Source organism: Macrobrachium rosenbergii, chromosome 22 (assembly GCF_040412425.1).
Source record: "Macrobrachium rosenbergii isolate ZJJX-2024 chromosome 22, ASM4041242v1, whole genome shotgun sequence".
Taxonomy (NCBI): domain Eukaryota; kingdom Metazoa; phylum Arthropoda; class Malacostraca; order Decapoda; family Palaemonidae; genus Macrobrachium; species Macrobrachium rosenbergii.
Window position 1 is genome coordinate 2,523,641 of NC_089762.1, and position 24,175 is coordinate 2,547,815.

The 24,175-nt window shown below is 37.0% G+C and overlaps 1 protein-coding gene and 1 long non-coding RNA gene across 5 annotated transcripts in view; one reads left to right on the plus strand and one right to left on the minus strand.

Annotated features, from left to right (window-relative positions):
• The window catches only part of sp3 (spermathreecae), a 157,092-nt gene extending 147,295 nt beyond the window's left edge, over positions 1-9,797 (plus strand). For both annotated transcript variants that reach the window (XM_067124117.1, XM_067124118.1), the window contains one exon: positions 89-9,797. In XM_067124117.1, coding sequence (XP_066980218.1) covers positions 89-841 — 753 coding nt within the window. In that variant the 3' untranslated portion in view covers positions 842-9,797. The remainder of the gene's footprint in view (positions 1-88) is intronic.
• LOC136850534 (uncharacterized) overlaps positions 1-24,175 on the minus strand; it is a 48,226-nt gene that overhangs the window by 2,561 nt on the left and 21,490 nt on the right. The window contains exon 3 of one of the 3 annotated variants that reach the window (XR_010856637.1): positions 4,541-14,547. The exons of the other annotated variants lie outside the window; for them this stretch is intronic. This is a non-coding gene — a long non-coding RNA (uncharacterized lncRNA). Of the gene's footprint in view, positions 1-4,540; positions 14,548-24,175 lie in introns of those variants that run through there. 3 annotated transcript variants of the gene reach the window in all.

The window sequence follows — 24,175 nt, forward strand, 5'->3', positions numbered from 1 at the left end:
GAGTATAAAATTTGACAACACTTCATGTGAACAATAACTGTAAACAATTTTATTAAAACATATCAATTAATTTTTTTTTTTCTTTCAGAAGCCACGTGTATCAGTGCAAGATGACACTGACCTTGTTTTGCCAATGAATGGGGTGGAAACTTACTTATCTTCATGTGGAGTTCTTGCCTCAAGTCTCTCTCCATCTCTTACTCCTCCTCGATATCCCTCACCACCTGTTACACGTTGCTACAGTGACTCTGCTATTTTAAATTCTAGGAGTAATTTAAGAGGATGCATTGGAGGAATTGGCAATCATCGTTCCCCAACTCCTGAAATACTGGTAAGTGAAATTGCAGAGAATTCCAAGACACCATCACTTACCCCCACCTTTGGAGGTTTATCTCCATCACTCTTGATGCAAAGGGTGAGGAAGATCTCTCACTCATCTGATGAGGTTGATGTTCGTGATGAGAGAGATGGATCAGGGAGTAGTGTGTTAAGAGCTTCCTCAGCTACTGATCTTCAGTTGCACCTTCCCTCCAGTCATTCTGAAGGCCATATTGGGGGTTCATCCATCCCAACAGGAAGAACTGGACAGAGTGGCGATCAGTCAAATCCTCTGTCCCCCTTGTCAGCCTTGAATAAGGAAGCAGTGCTTGCCCCGTTTTCTGTCTTAGCCCGGGGAGTACAGAGCCTTGCACCCAATGCTGGCCGGCTAGCAAGAGGCATGCAGAGCATTGGTGCCAACTTAGATCCGAGGAGACTACGTAATCAGAGAAGGCAGCTTGAAGAGGATCCAGTTCTAAAAGAACGTGAGGCCAATTGTAAAACCAAAATCATTCACATCTAAAGGGACAATAATTTTTCCCTCTTATATGTGTAAAGTTATATTTTGAATTTATTTGCTGTATCACATTCTGTCCCATATACAGCGAGTGTGGGGATAATGACAAATTGTACAGCTACAGAAATCTGTGTGATTTTTAGGATATATGCCAAAGTACAGACTGTTCTTTTAGCATCTATTTATTTAAACTTATTTATTGCATATTTATTAGTAGTTTCACAACTACAAAGAACAAAGGTTTTGTCCGTGTTATACACAAATACTGTAGAAATAAATTGTATAGTTTAGTGCATGAAATGCACAAAAAATGTTTCATGATGTACATATTTATACTATCTTACAAAGAATGTAATTAGATTTTTCAGTTTTAGTAAAGTTTGATGTTAATTTTCATATTTGATCACGTGATCATCCAGTCACAACTAGAACACATACATTCTTTATTTGAATTTTTGTCCAAGATCCCAAAGTTTTTACAGTTTTTGTATTTCATGTTAGTTTTTCTTCTATTACAGATTCTTTATTCTTTCTCCATAGAAAATAGTGTTACATTCATCCAAGTAAAACTTTTCAAGCTGGCATCCAATTTTTATAGGTTTTTGTCTCCGGTATATTGTGAAGGATTCACAGGGTAAAACCTTGCCAAAGGAATTTTATTGCTTTTACTAGTTTTCCTCAGTGTGTCAGTAGTGAGACAGATTTTTGGTTACTCATTATTTGTTGTCAGATAGCTTGATCTATAGTTTGATCAAGGTATTTTGTCAGATAGCTTGATTAAGGTATTTGATCATTATAAAATTTCACCAAAAACTGTGAACAGAGCATACATGAGACCATTCAAGTAAAGTAGTGCAGTGGAATGATCTTGTCTTGTTCATCATCTTTGTAATGCATAGGAAGTGAACAGTCCTCTAGTTAGCGTTTTGCGAAGAATGTATGTTTGCCCACAGAACACTTCAACATCAAGTCCAAATAACTGTATAAAAATCAAATGCAAGCATGAATTAGAGGTGGAATCATATTAAGATTAAAAAGTAGTTGTAATTCTTATATTAGGGTATGGCACATAGTCATTATTGTTGCAACAATATTGTACTTGATAACTGATAGGAAATGACAAGCATTTGTGTGTCTTTATAATTGATATTTTCGTTGTAGGTCTTCTCGTTATTCTAGAATGATTTTGTTAAGTAGTTAAGATATTTACACAAATATTTAATGCATTTACTAATACTACTGTGAGTTTCAAGTAGGAGGTTTTGTACTGTTTAGAAAGGGTAAACTATAGTATAGAGGTTCATTCCGACTTCTCAGAGAAGTTACTTTATTTCAGACTTTTTGGTAGTTGATTGCCTGCGTCAGTGGACATTTTTAACTCCTTGAGGAGATTTATTCCTTGGGTGTTAAAGAGGTGAAAGTCTGCATTAAAAGAGAAATGAAATCCTTACACATATAACTGGTTGGAATCAAGATGGTAGGGAAATTTTACTCTTACTCTTTTCATGGTGCTAGAAATAATTCAGGGCTTCAGTTACAAAAGAAATACAAAATAACCTATTTCAACAACCTAAATATCTTGACAGAAGGTAAATGATGATCCCACTTCCAACACTTTAATCCACCTCCAAGGAGAATATAAATTGGGGCTGTCTGGGTTGTATGTAAAGAATTGAATCACTTTACATACTGCATCAAATCTAAAGAAAAAATAATAATTACTGTAGATTTTAATAGTAAGTTATGTAAGTTTCCTAAAATTATTGTCTTTTTAGACTTGATACCCTCTATCTTGGTTAATTTCTTGTTGTACAGATTTACATGTGTTTTTTTTGATAGTGCATTAAGTTGACAGAACTTGAGTGAATTTCTTTTTTTTTTTTTTTTTTGCGTCAATTCAGAGCATACATCATTAAATACTGTAAGTCCCATATAAAGTACAAATCTCTTATTTTAGACGTGGTACTGCCAGGTATTGGGCTGTGTTAGCTGAGAACTGAGTTTGATATTCATCCGTGGTGAGTATTCCTCACAAGGGAGAACTGCTTTGCTCATCTCTAATTTCGTTACTGTGTCAGCTCTCCTGTGATGCAGACATGAAAGCTAGTTCTGAAATTCATTTCCCTTCATCTCTTCAGTTTTTTACCTGTTTAGATAGTCAGTACAGTACTGTATAGTGATTTTTCAGTATACTTTGTTGCCAAGACTGCAGTTGGCTGTTATAAATTCTCAGTGCAACATGCAAAGAAAGATATGACAGAATTTTGTGTCTGAATTAAGAACATCTTCGTCTTTGAATACTCGTACTGATTTTATCAACCATGCAAGTTCCAGTGGTAGGAACAGGTTTTGTTTAGTGGTCATGTCTTGACGCCAAAACCACCTTTAAACCATAAAAAGTCACTTAATTGACAGCAGCCAAAGGGAAATATTGCCAAGCTCATCAGCAATTGACCAAAATTGAATAAATTGTGTAATTATGCTACCTTGTGGCATGGGGAAGTCTGTTTCCTTGCACTACCATGGTTGTTAGGAGGTAGGGAATGCAAGATGATGATGATTGTAATGTTTTACAGTCTTTTTATTTTTCCTTTAGAGGAGGAGATTTGGAAGGATGTCACAGCCACGATAATAGGGCAAAAGATGAGCTATTGCATTTCCTTCACTCTCTTTTGCCTGCTAAGACGGAGTTTCATGTAGTTGTTAGTGCACATGACAGCTATGATGCACTTTACATTATGAATGTAAAGAATCTTAATGGCATTAATTAACCTAGAGTGAGATTTGTTTTCACTAAGGGGACTGAAAACTGAAAAGCTCTTTTAGGATGCATCAGGTCCACTAAGGCAGTACGGGGTTCATGTCAGCCCATGGTAACAGAGGTACAGTTTCCCAAAACACTGCCAAGCTCTAACATCCCAATACATCAACCACCTGTGTGACAGAACAGGTTCCTTATAAACTCGGTGCTCTTGTACAGGCTAACTATTTAATTAAATATCATGCCACAGGTTCCAAAGACTTGTCAGTTTGCTGTAACAGAGGGAAGTTCATGCTGTGAAAATGGCTCACATTCCTCAGACATGATATTTCATCTAATTCCAAATGTATTCAAATTTAATTGAATAGATACACCTTGGTAACCTGAACTCTTTATCGTTATCACTCTGACAAGAGCATTGACTTGTACTAACTTAAAATGGAAGCCTTGACATGTGGAGAATCTCTCATCAATACAGGAAGCACCAAGACCGTAGAAGATAAATGAGACCAGCATGGAGATATAAACAACACAAGAACCTAGAGAAATGTAAGGATGATTCACACAAAGGAATGTCTCTCCATGCAGAGGAACATCAGAAAACCCACAAATCCCTTCAGATCACTATGATACAGTGAACTGAGGACAAATCTAGACATGCTGAATACCAGTTTGACCATAAAAAAGCACCATGCACGACTAGTTATCTCAACATACTAGATAGAGTTCAGTGTGTCCTCCAGGTTACAGATTTTCAGTTTTTTGTACCTCAGACTAACTGAAATATTATTTAGGTGTTTGTAATGCCTGCTGATATGTAAAGAGAAGCCATGACAGGTGACACATGAATTCCAGTTGCAGATCTGGGACACACCCAGTTCTAGCCAGTATCAGTTACAAGCTAACGTATACTGCTGTATGTTTTTGTTGATACCAAAGATGACAGTACACCAGAGGTAGATTTCTCACCAGGCGAGTAACCAGAAAGACTCCTGGGTCTTCTAAAGTCCATATTCAATTTTCCTTGTACATGTATGCCTATATGCAAAACAAAGGCTGTATATGTTGATGATTGCACTCTCAACCAGATAGGTTGATACAGTTGGATGAGCAGTTATTACATGAATTATACAGTGTATTAAGTTGAGGGGTTGTGTAGTTAAACAAGTGATAATTTAACCAAGCAAGTACCACATCTAGTAAGCATTTGGTATGTGTCAAAACCATGAGTAACTTTGGGTATTTATACCAGCTTTAGTGATAAATTCTCTTAATAAGGTATAATCTTAACAAACTTTTGTTTGGCAGCATTTTTCATAGGGTGAAGGCAGCATCCATTCCAGTTATGACAGTGTTGCAGATGACCTAGCCATTTTTGGGCTCTTAAAGGTAACAGAATTGGTGTAGAAAAAATATTTAAAAAGTATTTAAATCTAATACTCAGGTTTCCAGCTGTCATTTGCTGCTGTGATTAATGGAAAGAAATGACGCTTGGAAAATTTATGTCTGTATATAAACATAAGAAAAATCTCATTGTCCTGGAATCATAAATCTGTTTCATTTTTAAAACAAATTTAAATACAGCACTGTATTATGTTGAAATGAGGTTTGAATGTAAATATCTGAAGACCCAGTTCGAATGTATGCTAATTATTTATACAATACTGAATATTGTATGATATTCATCAGTTGGCAAACTTAGGAATTTGGTGATTTATGAAATCCTGGTATTTCAATTCTGTCCTTGAGGTTATCATGCATATCAAGAAGTTCCCAGAGTGGCTGGTGTGGGACCACTTTTGTTCTAATTACCTGACACTGTATCTAGTTTGGTTACTAAGGGTGAATGGATACCTGTACAGTAGTCGGTTTTATGTTTTCCTTCAGGTATCTAAATGTTTCTACTAACTGATCTTGTAATCATATATATTTTTTTTTTTAAGTACAGGTTAGGCAGCCTAACTTTCTCTGATATCTCATGTGTCTTAATTGACAGTATTTGTTTGATTGTTTCTTGTATGTACTGCCTGGAATCTCCTTGTCCTAAATAGTGCATTGTAGTTGTCTTCTTTTCCTAGTGGAGTTAGGATATTCAGTAATTTTTTTATCTTATGTTTTTTAGTTACAAAGGTTCAGGTGTGTGGATGTGATAGAAAGGTACGCATGTTTTTTAGTTACAAAGGTTCAGGTGTGTGGATGTGATAGAAAGGTACGCGTGTGCAAATTGAAACTGTTTCTCAATGGGTTTTTAAGGGGACTGGCGTCTATCTGGAAAAAGTACTAAAACTATTTGAGACCCAGGTCTTGAGTTGTTAAAATTTCTTTGGTTTATTTGATAAACAAATGTACCTGCAAAGGTGTTGGAATGAGGTAAATAACTTTTGCACTTAAGGAAACAACATATGCTAATTATTTATAAATAATTGAAAATGTAATGACTTTCACTGATTGACAAAATTATTAATCTGGTTATTGAAATACAATACATACAAGGAATTTGGTTTCTCAGTTTTAGAGGATGGTCCAAATAGAAAGCTGGATCTGCCCTTGTTAGTACTTAAGATTTATTTAGCTATAGGTAATCTCTTGACTTGGTAGTGGGTTATATTCTTGATCACCTAACAGAAGGTGGCAAACTAGGTATTCATTAATAAAGTAGTAGAGGAAGATTATGTTAAGGTGGAGAGGCAGGCCTTGATCTTCCATCAGCATCAAAACTGCAAATTCAGTACAGCATTTACAAAGTCTAAATATAATTTTTTCAGTATCCTTCGTAAACAGAATCATTCTAACTACGTTATCCCACTTATGAAAGGTATCAGTTCTTTATATTCAAAACATATGACAGAACTACAAGTGCCCCTGTAATATTAATTTTAGGAATTTATAACACTATCTTTGTCCTGGGTCAGGTGTAGAATGTGAGGCAAAAAGTTTTGTCTTTTAGTGGTAACGTGTATTATTCCTTGGAAATACTTTTATTTTGTCTTACTGGTGCATTTTGTTTAAATTTTATGTTTTCTGTTTCTGCATTTTCCATTCAATGCATCTTCGATTACATAGGGTTCTCAAACTTTTTAGGTTGTGGAATCTGTTTTAGCTCAACCCCCGGGACATATACAAAACACAAACTGGTAACATTACCAGTAGGTATGGTTTCTCACTAAAATTCATGTGGAGGAGTAGGACAGAAAAAACATGGCCAGGATACTTGGCCTGGCTTTGCTGCTACGTAGGTTTTAATTGTACCTTTGGCCAAGCTAAAATGTATTTAAATGTTACAGGACCAGCATTTATGAATAGTAATAGCATAGCTGTCATTTATTTAAAATAATAAACCATATGAGTAAACAAAATTCAAATCAGTTCACTCATGTGGAAATAGATGATACAATAGTTCATTGTAATGTAATTCCCACTAGTGATTTTTGTAACTTTCATCATTTGTTTCACTAGACATTATATAAAACAAAGATAAATTGGAATTTTGTATAGAAATTGTATTTTATTATATTTTATGTATTTGTTTTATATCAGCTTTTTACACCAAAAGTTAGGTAGATCCCATTTATCCACACCCTTTTCTAAGCACAAGTTTATTAATCCTTTTAGATTATCCAGCGAATCATTTTGGAGCCCTGGCACTCAAAATTTATTCACCACATATTTACAATTCAGCTGTTTAGCTTCTATTAAACATTGCTTTTAAAATAGGGATAGTATTCAGTATTTTTGCACTTCCATTGTAATTCTCATTTTCTCAGCATTACTTTATTGCTTTTATATTTCAGTGATGTGTTATGGTAATTTATTTTGTGTGCAATGTAAATTGAGTGATTTAGAACCAGCTTATTTTTGAGTGTGTCATTTTATTATTATTCTAGTTCAGTTCTTCACCCTCCCACATTCATACTGTAGTTGCAGGCTTGATTTGCCAATGGATGACTCAAATTTTCAGCTAATGCTGCCCTGTACCTGGCAGTTTAGTATTAGTGAATTAAGAGGTCTGTATTTATGGAACATATGATTACAGTATATAGAAGTTAGTATACTGTATTGTATATAGTCTTGAACAGTACACAGATGACTAGACAACTGTATGCTTCAGATGGTTTTTGCATTGTGCTTTTGTAGTATTAAAATACTTTAAAAAAATACATATTACAGCCTTTACAAAAGTTTTTTATGGGGTCTGTTTAAGGCAGAAGTAACATTTCCAGGCAGCATAGGGAAAGGAAGCATCTTAATTAATCATGTGTCTTTTGTTTTAATGTAATTGACGTATATTTGTACTAAACAACACTGTCTTGGGTAAATGCATTACTTCAAAAGTGTTTGATCTTATCTCGGTATGTATATAAATAAAAATTATTTATTATGCCAGGTGGACAGAGATCCCCCCCTCAGTTAAAAGTAAGATCCCATTTTGCATCAACTACTCAACTCGGTTGGAAAGAGGTGGTCTCAGAAGACAGGTGCATTTGCATCCATATGTTTCATGACTTTGTTTTCTGCATCTTGTTGAGCTGTACATTTTTGGCATCCTGTCAAGTGCTTAGGCTATGATCCTTGCAATGTAAGTTATACCTTAAAGAATTTTTAGATTGTCAGTGCCTACATTGACAAACGATTTCTGATGTTGGCCTTGAGTAATTTAGGCTAGGCCATCTTGCTCAGACCTACCTTTGGCTTTTTTGTCTTTATATTCTTCCATGCTGTTTACTTATAAACAACACTTTCACATTACAATGTAATTGGCCAATCTGTCAGCTCTCAGATTGGAAATAACTGTACTAAGCTAGTGGGACCCAAAATAACCACTTTATTGCTGGGAGACCCTACAGAGGGTTTGATGGCATGACTGATTCAAAATTGTCATCTGAAGAGAGCTGTTGTATGCTTCAACCTCTTTTCCATCAAAGTAGATATTCATTTATCTGAGACAGTGTTTTATTTAGTAAAAACTTTTTAGCATTATTAAAATGTATTTTTTTTTGTTTTGTTTATACAGGCCATTTGGCTTCTTGTTGATCATGGAGCAAAATTTCATACCAATTAGGGTACGTGAGTGATAAGTGTTTTATGCTAACCTAGGGAAATTTATTACCACCAAGGCTAATATGACCATTGTAAATTATTGACATGTTTTTGTGGTCAAAACTGGCAACAAGCCCAATGGTTTCTTCAGACAATGGTGTGAATGTACAAAGCACTATATTATTGGAGAAACTGCTTTTGAAAATCTGTCATACTTTATTTCCATTGCATTATTATTTATGCTCGAGGTGTCTTGTTGTTGACATTACACTAGTAGGCAGTGAGACTGGATTAACATACAGTATTGATAATGAAATATGTTTATAGAGGGCCTAGACTTCTCCATCCCTATGTATAGGATCTTAACCTGGAGGACGTTTTGGTTTGAAGACATTACTAAGGTCATTGATTAGAGTGCATTACAGATATAATCATCTGTTTTTGCAGCCATACTGCAAATGATGGCCTTGAATTTATATAAATGATATTGTACTCATGAGAATATATACAGCTTAGTATATGATTTGGAATACTGACTACAATTTCCTTCTTAATAATTATAAGCCACATTCCTTCAGAGGTGAATGATTGATCTCATATAGTAAAATTTATTATATTTTCACCTACCTAATGTTAGTATTATTTATGTAGTAAGCAGTAGTTATATAGTAACTTACACAGAATTTCATTTATTATAGACAACAAAGGTAATTTCAGAAAGGTTAAGGTCTGACCCACGAACAATTACTAATTCAAGGAGGGGCTGCAAGAGTCTTTGATCATTGTTTTATAGCCAAGTAGTATGGTTTATGTAGTAGGTATCTGAATCTAGGTGATTATTTTGATATTTAATGATTTTGGGTTCTTCCTAAGCATCTTTTGGCAGCTAGTTTGTGCAAGGCTTTATGCAGACAATGAGTGAATCTTCAGTTTAACTGCACCACCCATAAGATATTAATGCATTGTTTGTATTATTTATATTATCATTAGAATTGCCATAAAAATTTCCACTTTTAACTTTTTGTTAGCATTTGAGCTATATAGTATTGTTAACCTAGTTGCTGTTTAGTAATTTTTATTATCATCATTAGTTTTCCTTACTACTGATAAACTGTTTTTGTATATTTTATGTCCAAAATAAATACAGTTCTTCCTGATAACTTATTTGAATATTTTGTTTATTAACCTCTATGATTTTTATCCCTTTTAGTCGGTACTCTCTCTATATTTTTGCTTGTGGTTTTTTCTCATTTATTGATTTGGTAAATTTTGTATGTATGACGGTACAGTAATTTGGTACTGGATCACTTCTTTTATCAGCCTTCTGCAGGTAGCATGCTTTGTGCATTGAAACCTCAAATGCTTCAATGTTGACTATATAGTAGTTAAATTGTTGGCCTGTAAGATGCAGGCATGTATTCCCTGTGATGGAACACATGTACCTACATTTGCACTTTGCAGCTATTTATGATGCGTTGTTGGTAAATTGTGATTGGCACCATTATAAATAACATTTTATTTTCATTAACTCTCCACTGAATTATATTTTTTTTTCCTTCCCCATGCCCCATCCTGAATCACTGAAAATTTTGATTGGGAAAATGTTTATTTTGGGCAGTGTCAGCCATAGTGTTTAGTGATTGTTTAAGTTACAGTATTTATTGTAGGTCTTCCACGATCATCATATTGGTAAATTTTGTGGTTATTGCTGATTTTTTCCATGATTCACTCAGCATTTAATATTTCAAATGCAACTTTAGCTCTAGATTATCGTATAAATGTAAATACTGTATGTATTGTGAGTCCATGCAAATTTTTTTTTCAAAGCTGTAAGGAAAAATATCCAAACGTTTAATACATTTTTGGTAGGCCATGGACTGGTTCCACCCACAGAGGGTAAATTGTTCACCTTGGAAAATATGCAAAACTTTTTAAGGTCTCTCTTGGATTACACCGAGATAAATTCTGAGAAATACAAGACATTTATTGAGATGCACTAGTTATACAAGTGAGAGTCACCCTATGCAGAAACTACAGTGATAAATTAACTTCATTGTCATTATACTTCATGGAAATGTATTGAAAGCCACCTATGCTTATAATCTCTTCAGTCAAACCTATTTAATGCTGACATCAGAAACAGTACACTTTGCCTTATCCCACTTACTTTGGTACTTTTATTTCCTCTTGTAACTGAAAAGTTCATCACATTTTAATTATCATCATCATTAATATTTTTGTCATTTTCCTTTCATGGGGTTAGACTTGAAATGAGTTTAATCTATACTGCTGTGTTTAATCATCTGGCCGAGGTAGGTCTTCATCTATGCTCTTCCCTTGTGGGTTTTGGGCCTTACTGTTGGTTGGTCCTTGTCTTGGCTTTTCCATAATATCTACTACAGTATAGTACCATACCGACTTAATTGTTCTTCTCATCTTCTTCTTGTGTCCAAATTATTTCAGGCCCTGACATTTCAGTCTGTTTTTCAGCAACTTTCTTCTTTGGATACGATCTTCCCAATATTTCCCAGCCTTGAATTTTAGCATGTTTTTGCTACAAATGTTCAAAATCTCCTTTTGTATTGTACATGCCCATGCCTCTGTTGCATGTAGTTTAGCCCCCTCAGCACTTGCCACAAAGTTTTGCTCCATTTGCTAATGGAATACTTTTGTTCAACAGTAGTGTAGCAATCTCTTTCCACTTCGTATGTGCTGTTCCTACTTCTTTTCTTACTACCTTCTCACAACTTACTTCACAATTTAGTATATCCCCAGGCTAATGGATGTTTAGGTGTGTAAAGTAAGAACAGAATGTACAGAGAATTTGCCAGAATGTTCACAGCACTGCATATGGGGCCAAAAGAAAAGGACCATATTGAAAGGGAAACATTACTGGACTGTCAGTTAATTTTAGAAAGGTTTTCTAACCTTGATTAGAGCACAAAGAAATTTCATAGTTTGGCCAAGATTGCATTACAGTAATTTCTTGCAAAGAGCTTTTCAGGAATAATGTTTTTTGCATAGATCTTTGTTCATGAAGTGTGGGGGATATAATTGTCAGCAGTCTTATGGTATTGTAATATTTATTACAACAATATATTTTCTTTACTGGTTTGATGTCAATGTTAAAAATCATTTTCTGGTTCAAGTTACTTTCAAATGTTTGTACTGAAATTTTACCGATATATTTTTACTGATTTCCTTGTACTTGTATAATAATGTACATTAACAGCTTCAATTGTGTAGAATTTATGGAACTAGCTTCTAGATACACTTAGCATTGATGTGTTCCAAAATAATTTCTGTTGTAGGTGGCATTGGTCCATGGCACTTCCTCATTCCCTGTGGCTTTTGTGGTGTAAGAAACACAAACCTAGTTTTTCGAAACACACTGATATCACATGAGTCATTGTTGTCATCAATATCCTTATCAATAATCATCCACGATGTTCCCCCCCATTTCCCATGTATTTACATGCCCCATAATGCTTAGAGAGTTCCTGTGCCACATCCCTTCAATGCTTTTGCAATGTGCACTAGAGTTGCAAAGAACTAATGATACAAAGAGACATTTTGATGGTGATTGTGCAGGAATACATTAAAAATGAAGGATGTTGGGCCTGGTTGAGTGTGTTTTAAGGCATTTATGCCCGAGATTAACTGGACTATAACCAGCAAATACTGTTCATCTACCCATCTTTCATAAACATTTGCATATAAGTTTTTGCAAACTGCAATATGCTCAGAAATAGTGACAATGTATTGTAGTGGGTTGAATGATTTCTGTTTTTGCAAGTACAGATGTTGAAAACTTCCATGAAATGCAGTGAATTCTTTCATTTTAAAGTATAGAAATTTCAAATTTCCATGATACTGGTGCAAAGGAATGCCAAAAGCCTTCAAGATGAACTTTGCACTCTTTTAACTTATAAAAGTGATGTATTTATATTCTTGTCTCCACCTTAAAACAGTCAAATGTGTCTTAACAGTGTACAAACATTGTTTTGTACTTATACTATACTGCTGTAATGGTGCACTGTCAGCTGAGAAAGGATTATTAATAGAAGAATAAAGGTCTCAAATTTTCTTCTATAGTCACTATGAGTCAGTCCCTTCTAAACAAGCATGGGTATTTTTCCTAACATCGAGCAACTTTCTTCCCTTTTGCTCAAATTCTTATATAGTATTTATACTTATGGTGAGGAAATCCAGATAGCACGGTGGTTATCCCAAGTGTTCATTTGAACTTTGAAAATGGTGCCGTACGTAATGGCTAGTCTTGTCCTTCCGGTATCTTCACATATGCGTAATTTCACTCATTTGAGTAATGCCCCTTCAAGATACTTTTTGTGAAGTGCATTTTATCTTCTTTAATGCAGGTATTATCATTATTATTATTCTTAATATAATAATAATAATAATTATTATTATTATTATTAGTATTATTATTAATTACTACACCATTCCAAATGGCTAATTGAGTAGTTTTTTGGCCCCCATAATTGTTTTGAAATTAAGGCTTCTGTGGTCTGATCTATGTCTTGGATATTAACGCATTTTAGTTTTTAGTATGGTTGCCATAATTTTCTGTGGTGTCATAGTAACAGCTGTTCCTGTAATAGACCATGCTTGCATTTTGTTTTAGTTTTATATCATTATCTCAAGAAAAAATTTAATAACAGTACATAATGATAGATGTTCTAGAGATATTTCACATTAGTCTTAATTCTTTTTGCACATTTTATTCAACATTATCCTACAGTAATAACACTTAAGTCAGAGCCAAATCCTGGTGACTAAAAAAAAAAAAAAAAAAAAAAAAAAAAAAGGATGAAAAACCCTTGTTGCCAAAAGAATGATGTGGAGGGTCTGTTGCTTATGGGGGTTAAAACAATACTGGACATAAGTCATGAACCCAATCTTGATAGCAAGTTAGGCATGAGTAAACAAAGGCTGATGAGGGTTGGCAGAATCAGTGACAAGCACGAAGCACTTTAAACATTGGTACATAGCCATACTGCATAAGTATGGAAGGTATGTGGTAGAGATACAGGCAAGGAGAGGAATGCATAAGCACTGCACAAGGAAACACACTACCCTAACTGGAAGATCATGACTGGAGAGATGGTCATGAAAGTGTGGTTAAATGCAGGAGTTTGAAGATTTCTTGGCATTAGAGGAAATGTTCAACCAGGTCCTCTTCTTGGTACAATACCTCTCCCTCGGGAAACTTGCTTCATTGTTGATGATCAAAATGATCCTGAAGCTGAAGCTGGATTCTAGATGAACCGTATGTACGAAAGATAACTGGGGTGAGAACAGGAGCCGACCATTAATTGGAAGATGTCAAACTGGAAGCAGACGTGGTGCCACTAGTAAAACTAAGGGAGGTCCATGACTAAGATATGTGCTGAAATTCATGCTATGCTCCAGTTGTAACTTTTGCAGGCACTCTTACGCTGCTGAAGCGGCCACTCCAGTACCTGTTGTTGCTGCTGCTCTTGCTACAACTGACTTTGTCAGGTTCAGAAAAAAGAATACCTCTTTATTGCTTTTGTCATATTGCTGGCTATTGCTGCAGATGCTTCATCATGATATACTTACTGCTGAGGCTTTCCATGCATCTGCTGTTGGTACTCTTGCTTCATATGTTACTGGTGTTCTTGCTGTAACTGTTTTTCAAGTCTGGTGCTGGTCCTGGGTATTGCTGGAGGTTACTGGTACTGGTGCTTCCTGACGATGATGGCCACTATGTTGGCATTTGTTGGTGCAAATGCTGGCTGGAGATAGTTCTTGGCTGTTGCCAGAGCTTCTGGTGACAGTAGATGTGGGGTGGCACAGAAGCACAAGCTGGTACTAATGTACAGCTGTTACTGGCAATGGCTGATGCCAAGAACTTGAGGCTGGAGTCAGACTGAAACAGGAAACGCATGAAAAACTACAGCAGGAGGCAGAAAGAGAGACTTCGGTTCTTCATTCAGGATGATTCCCCTTCTCAAGACTGGTCACCATTACATTCACATCTACTTTTCTCTTACTATAACGGATTATTGTTATGACATCTGTGGATATTCCCTCTCCAATAAACCTAATCACCACACCAAAGACAAAAAACAGGCAAGGCCGGTATGAAGCTCTTCCAAGCAGGCAGGTGGCAAATTGCATGTCCAAATGGGTCAATTTATGTCTGAGTGTACACATGGCATACGACATCAAAATTCAATGGAAAACCACTACTGAGGAAGTTGAAAGATGAGGAATGGTGCACACACATACACACAGCTGAAGATAAGTAATGAAAGACTTCTCAGTGCAAGGAAGATTTCAGATGGTGATCAGCAGGATCAGAATTGCCATGACCAAGTGCCAAGGCAGAATTGTTGCCAACCACAGGAACAAGGCTGGCACTAAGAGCAAATGAGAATTAATTGAAGAACAATAAAATATAAAAGGTATGTAGTTACTTGGGAAGGTGGCAGGAAGAAACAGGAAGCAGAAGGGTGCTGACACTAATGTGAAAGGAGCAGGCAATAAAGCTTGTCACATTTTGATTTTGGGGTTCTCACGGTTGTCTTTGGTAAATCACACACTGATAATCGACATAGTAATGTTTTTGTTCTATTCCTGTGAGTTATGTTTTATGGTACAATGCTGGTTTTAAATGTCATTTTGAAGTTTATTTAAACTTTTTGGTACAATGTTAAGCAAAAATTTTCAGTGAGCGACATTTAACGTAATTGGAATCTCAAATGGTATTAGATGCAAAAAGAACTTTTTCCCAAAAAACCACAAACTACTGAAGAATCACCAGGAAGGCACAAAACACAGACAGAACCTTGGCAGTGACAACTAGATGAAAAGAGCAACTGCACTAGAAGCCTCTTGGCATAGGTTGCCCTCCAGCAGGAAGAAATTGGAACAGTAGGCACAACATAATATAGAAAATAGTCACTCCTTGGCAGTACAAGCCAGGGAAAATAAAAAATAAAGTACTTCTGTAACAGTGCAGTTTTATATCTGACAAAGAGGGAGATGAAGGAGGACCTGGAGCCAGCAAATGGCTAAGGTACTGAAGACAGCCAAACAGCAAGGTGCAGCAGGAGCACAGGCACCCAGTCATAATGATCACTAATCAAGCAGGAACTGTAGGAAGACAGGGAGCCAAAGAAAACATTTAACATCCAAAAAAAAAACCAACTTTGCTTGGCAGTCAAATGCATCCTCCTAGTAAAATTTATTGCACTGGAAACTTTCCTGATAAAACAATGCACTTTTAGCAACCAAAAATAAGAGAGATGGATACTCTTATAAGGAAAAAACTGTGAGCAAATTGTCACATAAGAAATTCACAAGCACTTTACTAGTAAAAATCACCAATGTAAAGCAACAGAGAAAATTATGCTCTCAACAACTGGAAACATAAGTTATGGTAAAACTTAGAAACACAATGTTAAAACAATCACAACATACTTACAGTACTGTATAGGACAAGCTCTCTGAAAACAGTGTTTCATACTCAAGTACAGTATCAGTAACAATGCAGTTATGCTACGGTAAAAAATAAAACCAATGCTATATATTGAAAAGCAATATTTCCATGAAAACTCAAAAGTGAAAAACAATTCATATTAAATCTACAGAAAGATTGCATCTGATGCTGACTGATAGACAGAAGTAAGTTTAGAAAAAAGATGAACAGCTAACGAACTCATTAACCCTGACAAAATCTACCAAGGATAAAGAGTAAAGCTAAAATTTAGAACAATGCTACCCAAGAAATTAACACTAAACAAATAAATTTCAGAAAGAATATGTTGAACTAGAGCATATCCAAGGGCAGATGAAAACAACTGGTCAATTAATTTGAAACAACAACTAGCCATTAGACATTATAAGAAAAATATAATCACATCATCATTATAACAATAAGAAATAAGAGACTGAAACACTCAGCACTGGTAGACAAAAGTAGTAAAAAGAGTACAGTACAATAGTGTACTTTTAGAACCCTTCACACTACCACCAGTCCAATGAAGAAATTACCTGTGGTTTTCACAAACTAACCAGTAGTTCCTTGAAATTCTTTTTAATGTGATTTGTTAGAAAAATGCAATAAAAAGTTAAATAATAAAGCAAATGAAGGCAAAATAAAAGAAAATTGTTAAAGATATATGGTAATCATAATTAGTTCCAAAGGTTTGGGAATCACTGGAATTATCATAAGTTGGCAGACAAGCAAACTACATTTCATTCACCCCTAAGAGTACAGTGTGCACATAGGCTAAGCTAGCTGAGCCATCTCGTTTTTTATCTGAAAGTGAACTGATGTGTCTGGTATTTTTGTATTTGACACAAATGGAAAGGATTGAGATTTTGGTCATTTTAAAATAAGATTTTTCACAGGCAATACAAGCCACTGATGGAAGCAGGCATAAATCTGGATATGGTCGAGAATATATGCTAACAGTCAAGAAGTCTAGCCTACTTGGAAACCTTAATATAAAGGCACAATATTATGGGTCTTATCCTTTGCACAAAAACATGCAGTAACATTTTAGATGTGTATTCCTATTGGCAGGGACTGTATACCTATCAGAGTACTATCTGTGCTTGCCTCGTTTGAACTGTACTCAAGAGTTCCAGTGAGGCAGAATGCCTGTGGGGCGAGATCAGCATTCAGGTCCACTGATACAGAGTCATGAAAAGGATCGTAGCCCATTTACAATTGGTTCTTAAGAAATGATCATCAATATTACCAGGAACTTAACTGTCACTCAAGCTATGAATAGCAACTATGATGTGTTTAGTGGTTCTATACAGTATATACAGTGGGCACATAGTGGAAGTATTTGGCCAAAAAGTACAGCATTCTGTTTCACATATTTCTTGACACTAGACAAGGCATTGCTGAATGAAATGCATCAACTTAATTATTACTCTCTTAGAACAAAGTGACACAGGACTCTACAGAATTCATATACTGTACCTGCTGCTGACTCAGATTGATTGTCAAGAAGGTGAAGCACCTTCGAGAGCAACATGGAAATACCGGAAATAGAAAGTGAAATATTCCTGTACATCATCTCTTATGCTAACCATATCAATGATGTTTGACTTTGATATAGCATAGCCTTAAAGGTCTTTTAGTACAAGTAAGGAATAACTATGCTTAGCTCTTTGCTGCATAAAGAAAACATTCACTAGAGTTTTAGACATATATAATATAAAGGACAAAGTTTCTGGTGGATTCAAACACTGCATACTAAAGGGGCATACAACATTATGCTTACCACTTTGTGTCTTCCTTACCAAAATGGTTTACAAATTACCTGAGTTCAATTCTTTTGGAGAATGAATGACAATATGATCCAATAACTGGCAAGTGTATCATGCTTGGCTTCTTTAGTTTATAAATCTGCACAGCAAGTTTAAATAACCTTGATAAATGTATTGCCTGCTTCTTTGTTGTTACTCGGGCAATATATACTGATTGGTCCAAATCTTCATCAGGCATGGGATTTACAACCACATCACCCAACAAAACATACCAATTTTGCTTGCCTAACAAGACTTCTACAGTATTTTCACAGCAGAATTATGTGTACTGTAATAGAATCTGGTATTAAAATTATTAGATACTACTTCATTGCATAAATTTGTACTTTTCAGCAACATCAGAAGTGCTATAAAAACTCTTCAAAATTATGATCGAAAAAATACTCTCACTGGAAACTAGTAAAAATAACAAAAAAGGAATTGGTGGCAATGAGGTAGGCTGATAGGCATGACACATCAGTTTCTTCCATCCCAGGAAACTTCACTGAGGGGTGGCTAGAGGTGGGCCCTATAAGTTAAGACTGCAGGTTTGTTAGCTATGAAAAATACAAATTGATTAAAAAATTTTTCATTTGTTCATATGTCAAACAAACCTGGGTCTTAACTTATGGATAGACTCACTTTTGGAGGGAGGAAAGAAAGTCTGGAACCAACTGGAGGTTCAGCACACCTGGTAACTCTTCCTGGCTTACAAAAGCCTATGGAAGGGAACCAAAGCCTCTGACATAATAAAAATGTGATTAATTAACAGTCAGACTTCTGGAATTCTGTACAATGTGCGAGATAATGTAAGAGGAAGTTAAAGAACTATATCTGTAGATAAACCTTCGTAGCCACCCATAGTTTGCTATCAGTCCTCTCTTCCCTAGCTAGAGAGAGGAGGGACTTGCTTTTGCCAGTTTTATATTCATGTAGGAATATGCTAAACTCAAAACAAAAAGGCTGCAGTCTCCCCTGCATCAGACCTGATCCAGCACATGATGGAATGATTTCTTCGCTCACCGGATAGAGAAGAAAAGAAAGGAAACTGAAAGAGACCAGCCATCCCATTCATTCCCACTTTCATACCATCATCTTAGATAAGATACAAACTGTCCCGCTAGGGGCACTGGATGAGTTAAACAACCTCTTAAGCAGCCACCACCAGACCCAAGGGAAAAGTGTCCAAGAACCTGTGGACAATGTCCCACAGATAGAAGGAAGTGAAGGTAGTCTGGCGAAGCCATGTGCCCGCCTTCAAAATCCTTTGAACAGGCAAGTTCTCTCAAATGCCAAAGAAGGGCCTAGTCCCCTAACATCATGTGCTCTTGCATGCACTGTGTTAGGATTGGAGCATGAAGTCGAACCATAGGCTTGTCTGATAGTCTCACGTAGCCAAAAGGAGATCATATTCTTGGAAACTTCTTTCTTGTTCCAGCCAGTGCTAAGGAAAAGTCTTCAGCACCCCAGTCAGAGATGGCGAGTCCTTTTCAAGTAGCAGTGCAGTGCTCTGACAGGGCAAAGGAGCAATCTGTCTGGATCGTTACCAACAAAGTCATTAAGAGACAGAATTGAGAAGGAATCAAATCTGTCATCATGACAAGAGGGGCTTTGGGTCTTAGCTACGAATTCTGGGAAAAATTTGAAGGCTACAGACATCCAACCCCTCGTATGCTTGACCTCATCAGATAGGCCATGGAGTTCCCCAACTAGCTTCAAGAAGGCCATGGCTAGCAGGAAAACCATCTTGAGAATCAGGTTCCTATCTGACACACGACGTAGAGACTCAAATGGGGCACAGGTGAGGATGCCCAGTACCAAAGTCAGGTCCCAACTGGGCAGTCTAAGCTCTTTTGGAGAACAAGCCTGCTCAAAGCTCTTGAGAAGCATTGAGATCTCCCATGAAGAAGAAAGATCGACATCCTTCATGTGTAAAACTGCGAAGTCTACTACCTGCTGAAAAGAAGTTCTGATTGGAGAGAGACCCCGTTGATGACACCAGCCACAGTAAACGGCCCACTTGCCCTGGTACATGGCTGAGGAAGATCTGAGACAGCCAGAGATCTCTGATGCTGCTCTGTGAGAAAAGCCTCTTGCTCAAGAGGAGTTACAAGGATTAGGATGTCTTGAAGACTTGTTAGTTCATCCGAGGAGACATCATGTGCGCGCTTATCTCTAGGAGCAGGTTTTACTATTCATTCAGTGTTCTAATGATTTTGTCTAGCTTTCATTTAAACTCTTCCACACTGTTGCTGTTTACAACTTCTGGTGGCAGTTTATTCCATGTGTCACATACCTTGTATGTAAAGAAGTTCCCACAATGAGATGTGTTGTATCTCTTCAGTTCTAGTTTCCATCCATTATTTCTTGTCTGGTTTCCGTTTAATGTGAAGAGGTTACTGCCCACTTTTGTTATGCCTTTCAGTAGATACTGATAGTCTCCAGCCATGAAGAGATAGGGACTCTACTGAGTGGTGGAATCTCTGGAAGTGGGATTGACACAGAAGGTCACTGTGCCACAGCGGAGTTTCTCTCAGAGGTCCTGACAGCAGGGTTAGGAGATCAGGGAACCATTCTGCATGGGGCCACATGGGAGCAACTAGGGTCATTCTGAGGTTCTGAAAGGTCATTACCCTGTTCAGAACTTGATGGATTAGGCAAAATGGATCTGGAACCATGGAACAGAAGACCTCTAGTTTTCTGTTGAACCTCATTGCGAACAGGTCTATCAAGGGTCTTCCCCACAGATGAAACAGCCTGTTTGCAATGTCCTGGTACGGAGACCACTCTGTCCTTATGACCTGACTCCGACAACTCAGATTGTCCGCCACTACATTCCTCCCGCCCTGGATATATTGGCAGAGATATCCACTGAATAATCTATCGCCCATTGATGAAGGAGCACTGTCAGGGAGTGTAGTTTGCGTGACACCAGCCCCCCCCCCCCACCTTGCTTGTTTACATAGGGCACCACCGTGGTGTTGTCTGACATGAGCACCACGGAGTGCCCCATCACCCTCTCTTGTAATTGCTGAAGAGCTAGGAAGGTAGCCTCGAGGTCGAGAACACCAATGTGAAGCTGCCTCCAGATAATAATCAAGATACTGTATGACAAATGAAAACAGATCATGTCAAAAGGAACAACACACTCACTGGCAGTTTTGGCACCTCTAACAATTGAGCACTCGTTTGGCCCTTGGATATTTGATGAAATGCCCATGTGGTCCAAATTATATGTACAGGCTGTAGAGCAACACTTAACAGTTTAGATATTTTTGGTGTGAATCTCCAAAATATAAAAAATATAAATGGCAACAAATTTAAAGTTTTGGAAACTAATTAGTCATGCAACAATTGTCATCAAACTAAATGAGGTATGACAGCTCTCACAATGTGAATATTTACCTTCAATAAAAGTAAATGGTATGGAGCTAGTTCTCATGCACTAGCCCAATCAAATATGTCACAGAGATGTCTTTGACAAAGACATTCTAGGTTTCTAAAACCAAAAAACAAAAGGTTAACTTTGTCTCTTCCAGGCTTAACATTTGACAAAGACATCTAGATTTTCTAAAACCACAAAACAAAATGTTAACTTTGCCTTCTCCATGCTTAACCTTTGACAAAGACATTCTAGGTTTCTAAACCCACAAAACAAAAGGTTAATTTTGCCTCCTCCAGGCTTAACCTTTGACACATGTGTTCTAGGTTCTAAAATGAAAATAAAAGGATACCTGCCTCTTTCAGGCTTAACTATCTAAGTAAGTTTTAATAAACCTGCCATGACAGAGAATTGTTTCCTCTTCTTCCTCACCAGAGGTTAAATGGAATTCTTACAGTTCTCTGAAAAGTTTGCCTTAATCTCATTCTCAGCTACAATGCAAAAGGTAAAATAGTATTCCCTTACAACAGCCTTAAGGAGAGTGCTTGCAATAAATTTACTCTTTTTAACTGCTGATAGTACTCAATAAAAGAAGTTTTCATATTAAATAATTCAATGGAACTCATTCCAGATGCTCAAAAGAATATGTAGATAAACTTTTGACCTGCGTCTAAATCAAGAGGAGATTGATACAGTACTGAGTTGAAGGAGCTCCCATCTCAACTGATTTTAAAACCTTAGATGCTGATCGGCAGCCAGATCCAATAACACATGACACAATACCAAGAAAAGTATGGAACAATAACCTTGAAAGTAGACAGCGAGAGTGTCTTACTATATCCAAGAAAGCGGCGAAACTTTGATGTTTACAAGGTTCCAGGTGCTGAAAATTCCTCTAGAAAGGCACCCTTAAGAATACACAAATTGCTGCTTCTAAGCTTCTGACACAAGGCCACAGTTGTTCTCCACTTGATTAAGGATAGAACCCAGGGTACCTTTGAAAACCCCCTATTAGGAGGAGACAGTCAAGCATCTCCAAACAGTTAAGTGTGAGATGCAGAAATTAGTGGAAGTGCATGAAATTCTGTAGTCTGAGTCAATTTCCCCTTAACAGAAGAATAAGAGATACATCTACCAAGAGAGTTAGAAAGTTGGAAAATCATTTGCTCTGAGGCTACTAGGGCTTTACAGGAGTCACTGAGCAATTCTTGAACATGAAATTTGCTCAATATTTCCTTATAGTAGATAGAGGGGAAAGGCTTACGAGTCTGAATCAGGCCGAACTTAAAGAAACAACCAAATGCTAAAGCCTAAGGGCCCTCAAAGGAGTAGTAACTGACTGGTTGTTCCTGTTCATCTACATGCTAATAAGTCTACATTTGAGTGCTCCTCTAATCCCACAGCAATTTTCGAACTTGCAGATGTAATGGCCACTCTGTAGGTAGTTTTGTTCTTCTGAACCCCCAATCGCCAAAAACAATGTCCTTCCACAGAATGAATTATCAAACCAATATCATGTTGTTCACTTCACTCAAAAAAGCAATCTTTCCACTGTGACTTTGTTCCTGACCAGGGATAACGTTGCTAGGCATCTTCAATGGTCTTCCACTGTCCTGACATCTAGTAAGCTTTGCCAGATTCAGTGTTGGCCATTCTGTGTTGTATGTAAGTGTAATGACACTAGACAAAATTCTTTGTTTCGTGTTACACAACAGAGGGGAAGAAACAAAACCTTGGTTCAGCATCCCTCCCACAGAACCTGGCGACAATGATGGTCCTGGATTACTTACAAGTTTAGTGAACATTAGCTGTAAGCCATAATCTCTTATGTTGAGACTGTACTCCAATTGAGCCTGACTTTTCTGACAAAATCCCAGTGAGGCCATGCTTCTTATCAAAGAAAGCCCTTACCACTCAGGAAGCTTCCTTCAGGGATAAAATTCTTCAAGAAGCAAGTGCCTACAGTATTTGTCTTCTGACAGACAAGCCTGCAAATTCAAGTATCATCCCCACATCACTAGATAAGAATGAGGAGGAGTTAGGGAAGTGGACTGAAAATCATATTGCACAGAGAATGAGCCAAGTGAAGCAATAGACCCTTGGCCTTTGGCATGCTGTCAAGAGCTGGCCAACTTGAACCAGTTGAATTAGAGGAAAAGATTTCTTGCTCCTAGAAATCGACCCCATCCACCTACGGGCAACAAAGTCCCTGTGAATACTTATAGAGGAGCTGTCCACAAGCCCAAACAAGGCACCTTGAACAGCAATATCTCTTCTGTAAATACACCTTGAAGGAACTTGGGTGACTGAGGATGTACTTGCATGAGAAAAATGTCTCCTGCATGTCCACAAAAACAAAAAGCATGGGAACAGGCACATAGAGTCATTCAGTCTCAACGTGTCCAACAATGGTTGCCAATCTCCAGTTCCTTATAGAGTTAGGAAAAAGTCAAGTGGTACAAAGTTCAATAAAAGATAAAAACTTCAACAATCTACACTGAGATTCTGATTCAGCATGTCCAAAGCACTTGTCAGTCTTGAGTTCGTCTCTTCACAGGAAAGAGAAAGAAAACCGAATCTTCTACTGAAGATGATTTAAGCGCCTGTAACACAAGAATCGATGCTCTGCAGCCTTCTAAAAAACCAGCAGCAGACCTACAGGGAGCTTTGTGTGCCTGAGTACAAGAAAACTTATGAAACTTGCTCTAATCGAAGGAGAAAGCTTGGATTCTCTTTCTCCAAATACTTTAAGGATGCCAAAATACTGGAAGACAACCGAGACCCATTCTCTATGTGGTCCCTTTCCTCAACTAAATGAGGATACAGCGAAGTGCAATGCTCCAGC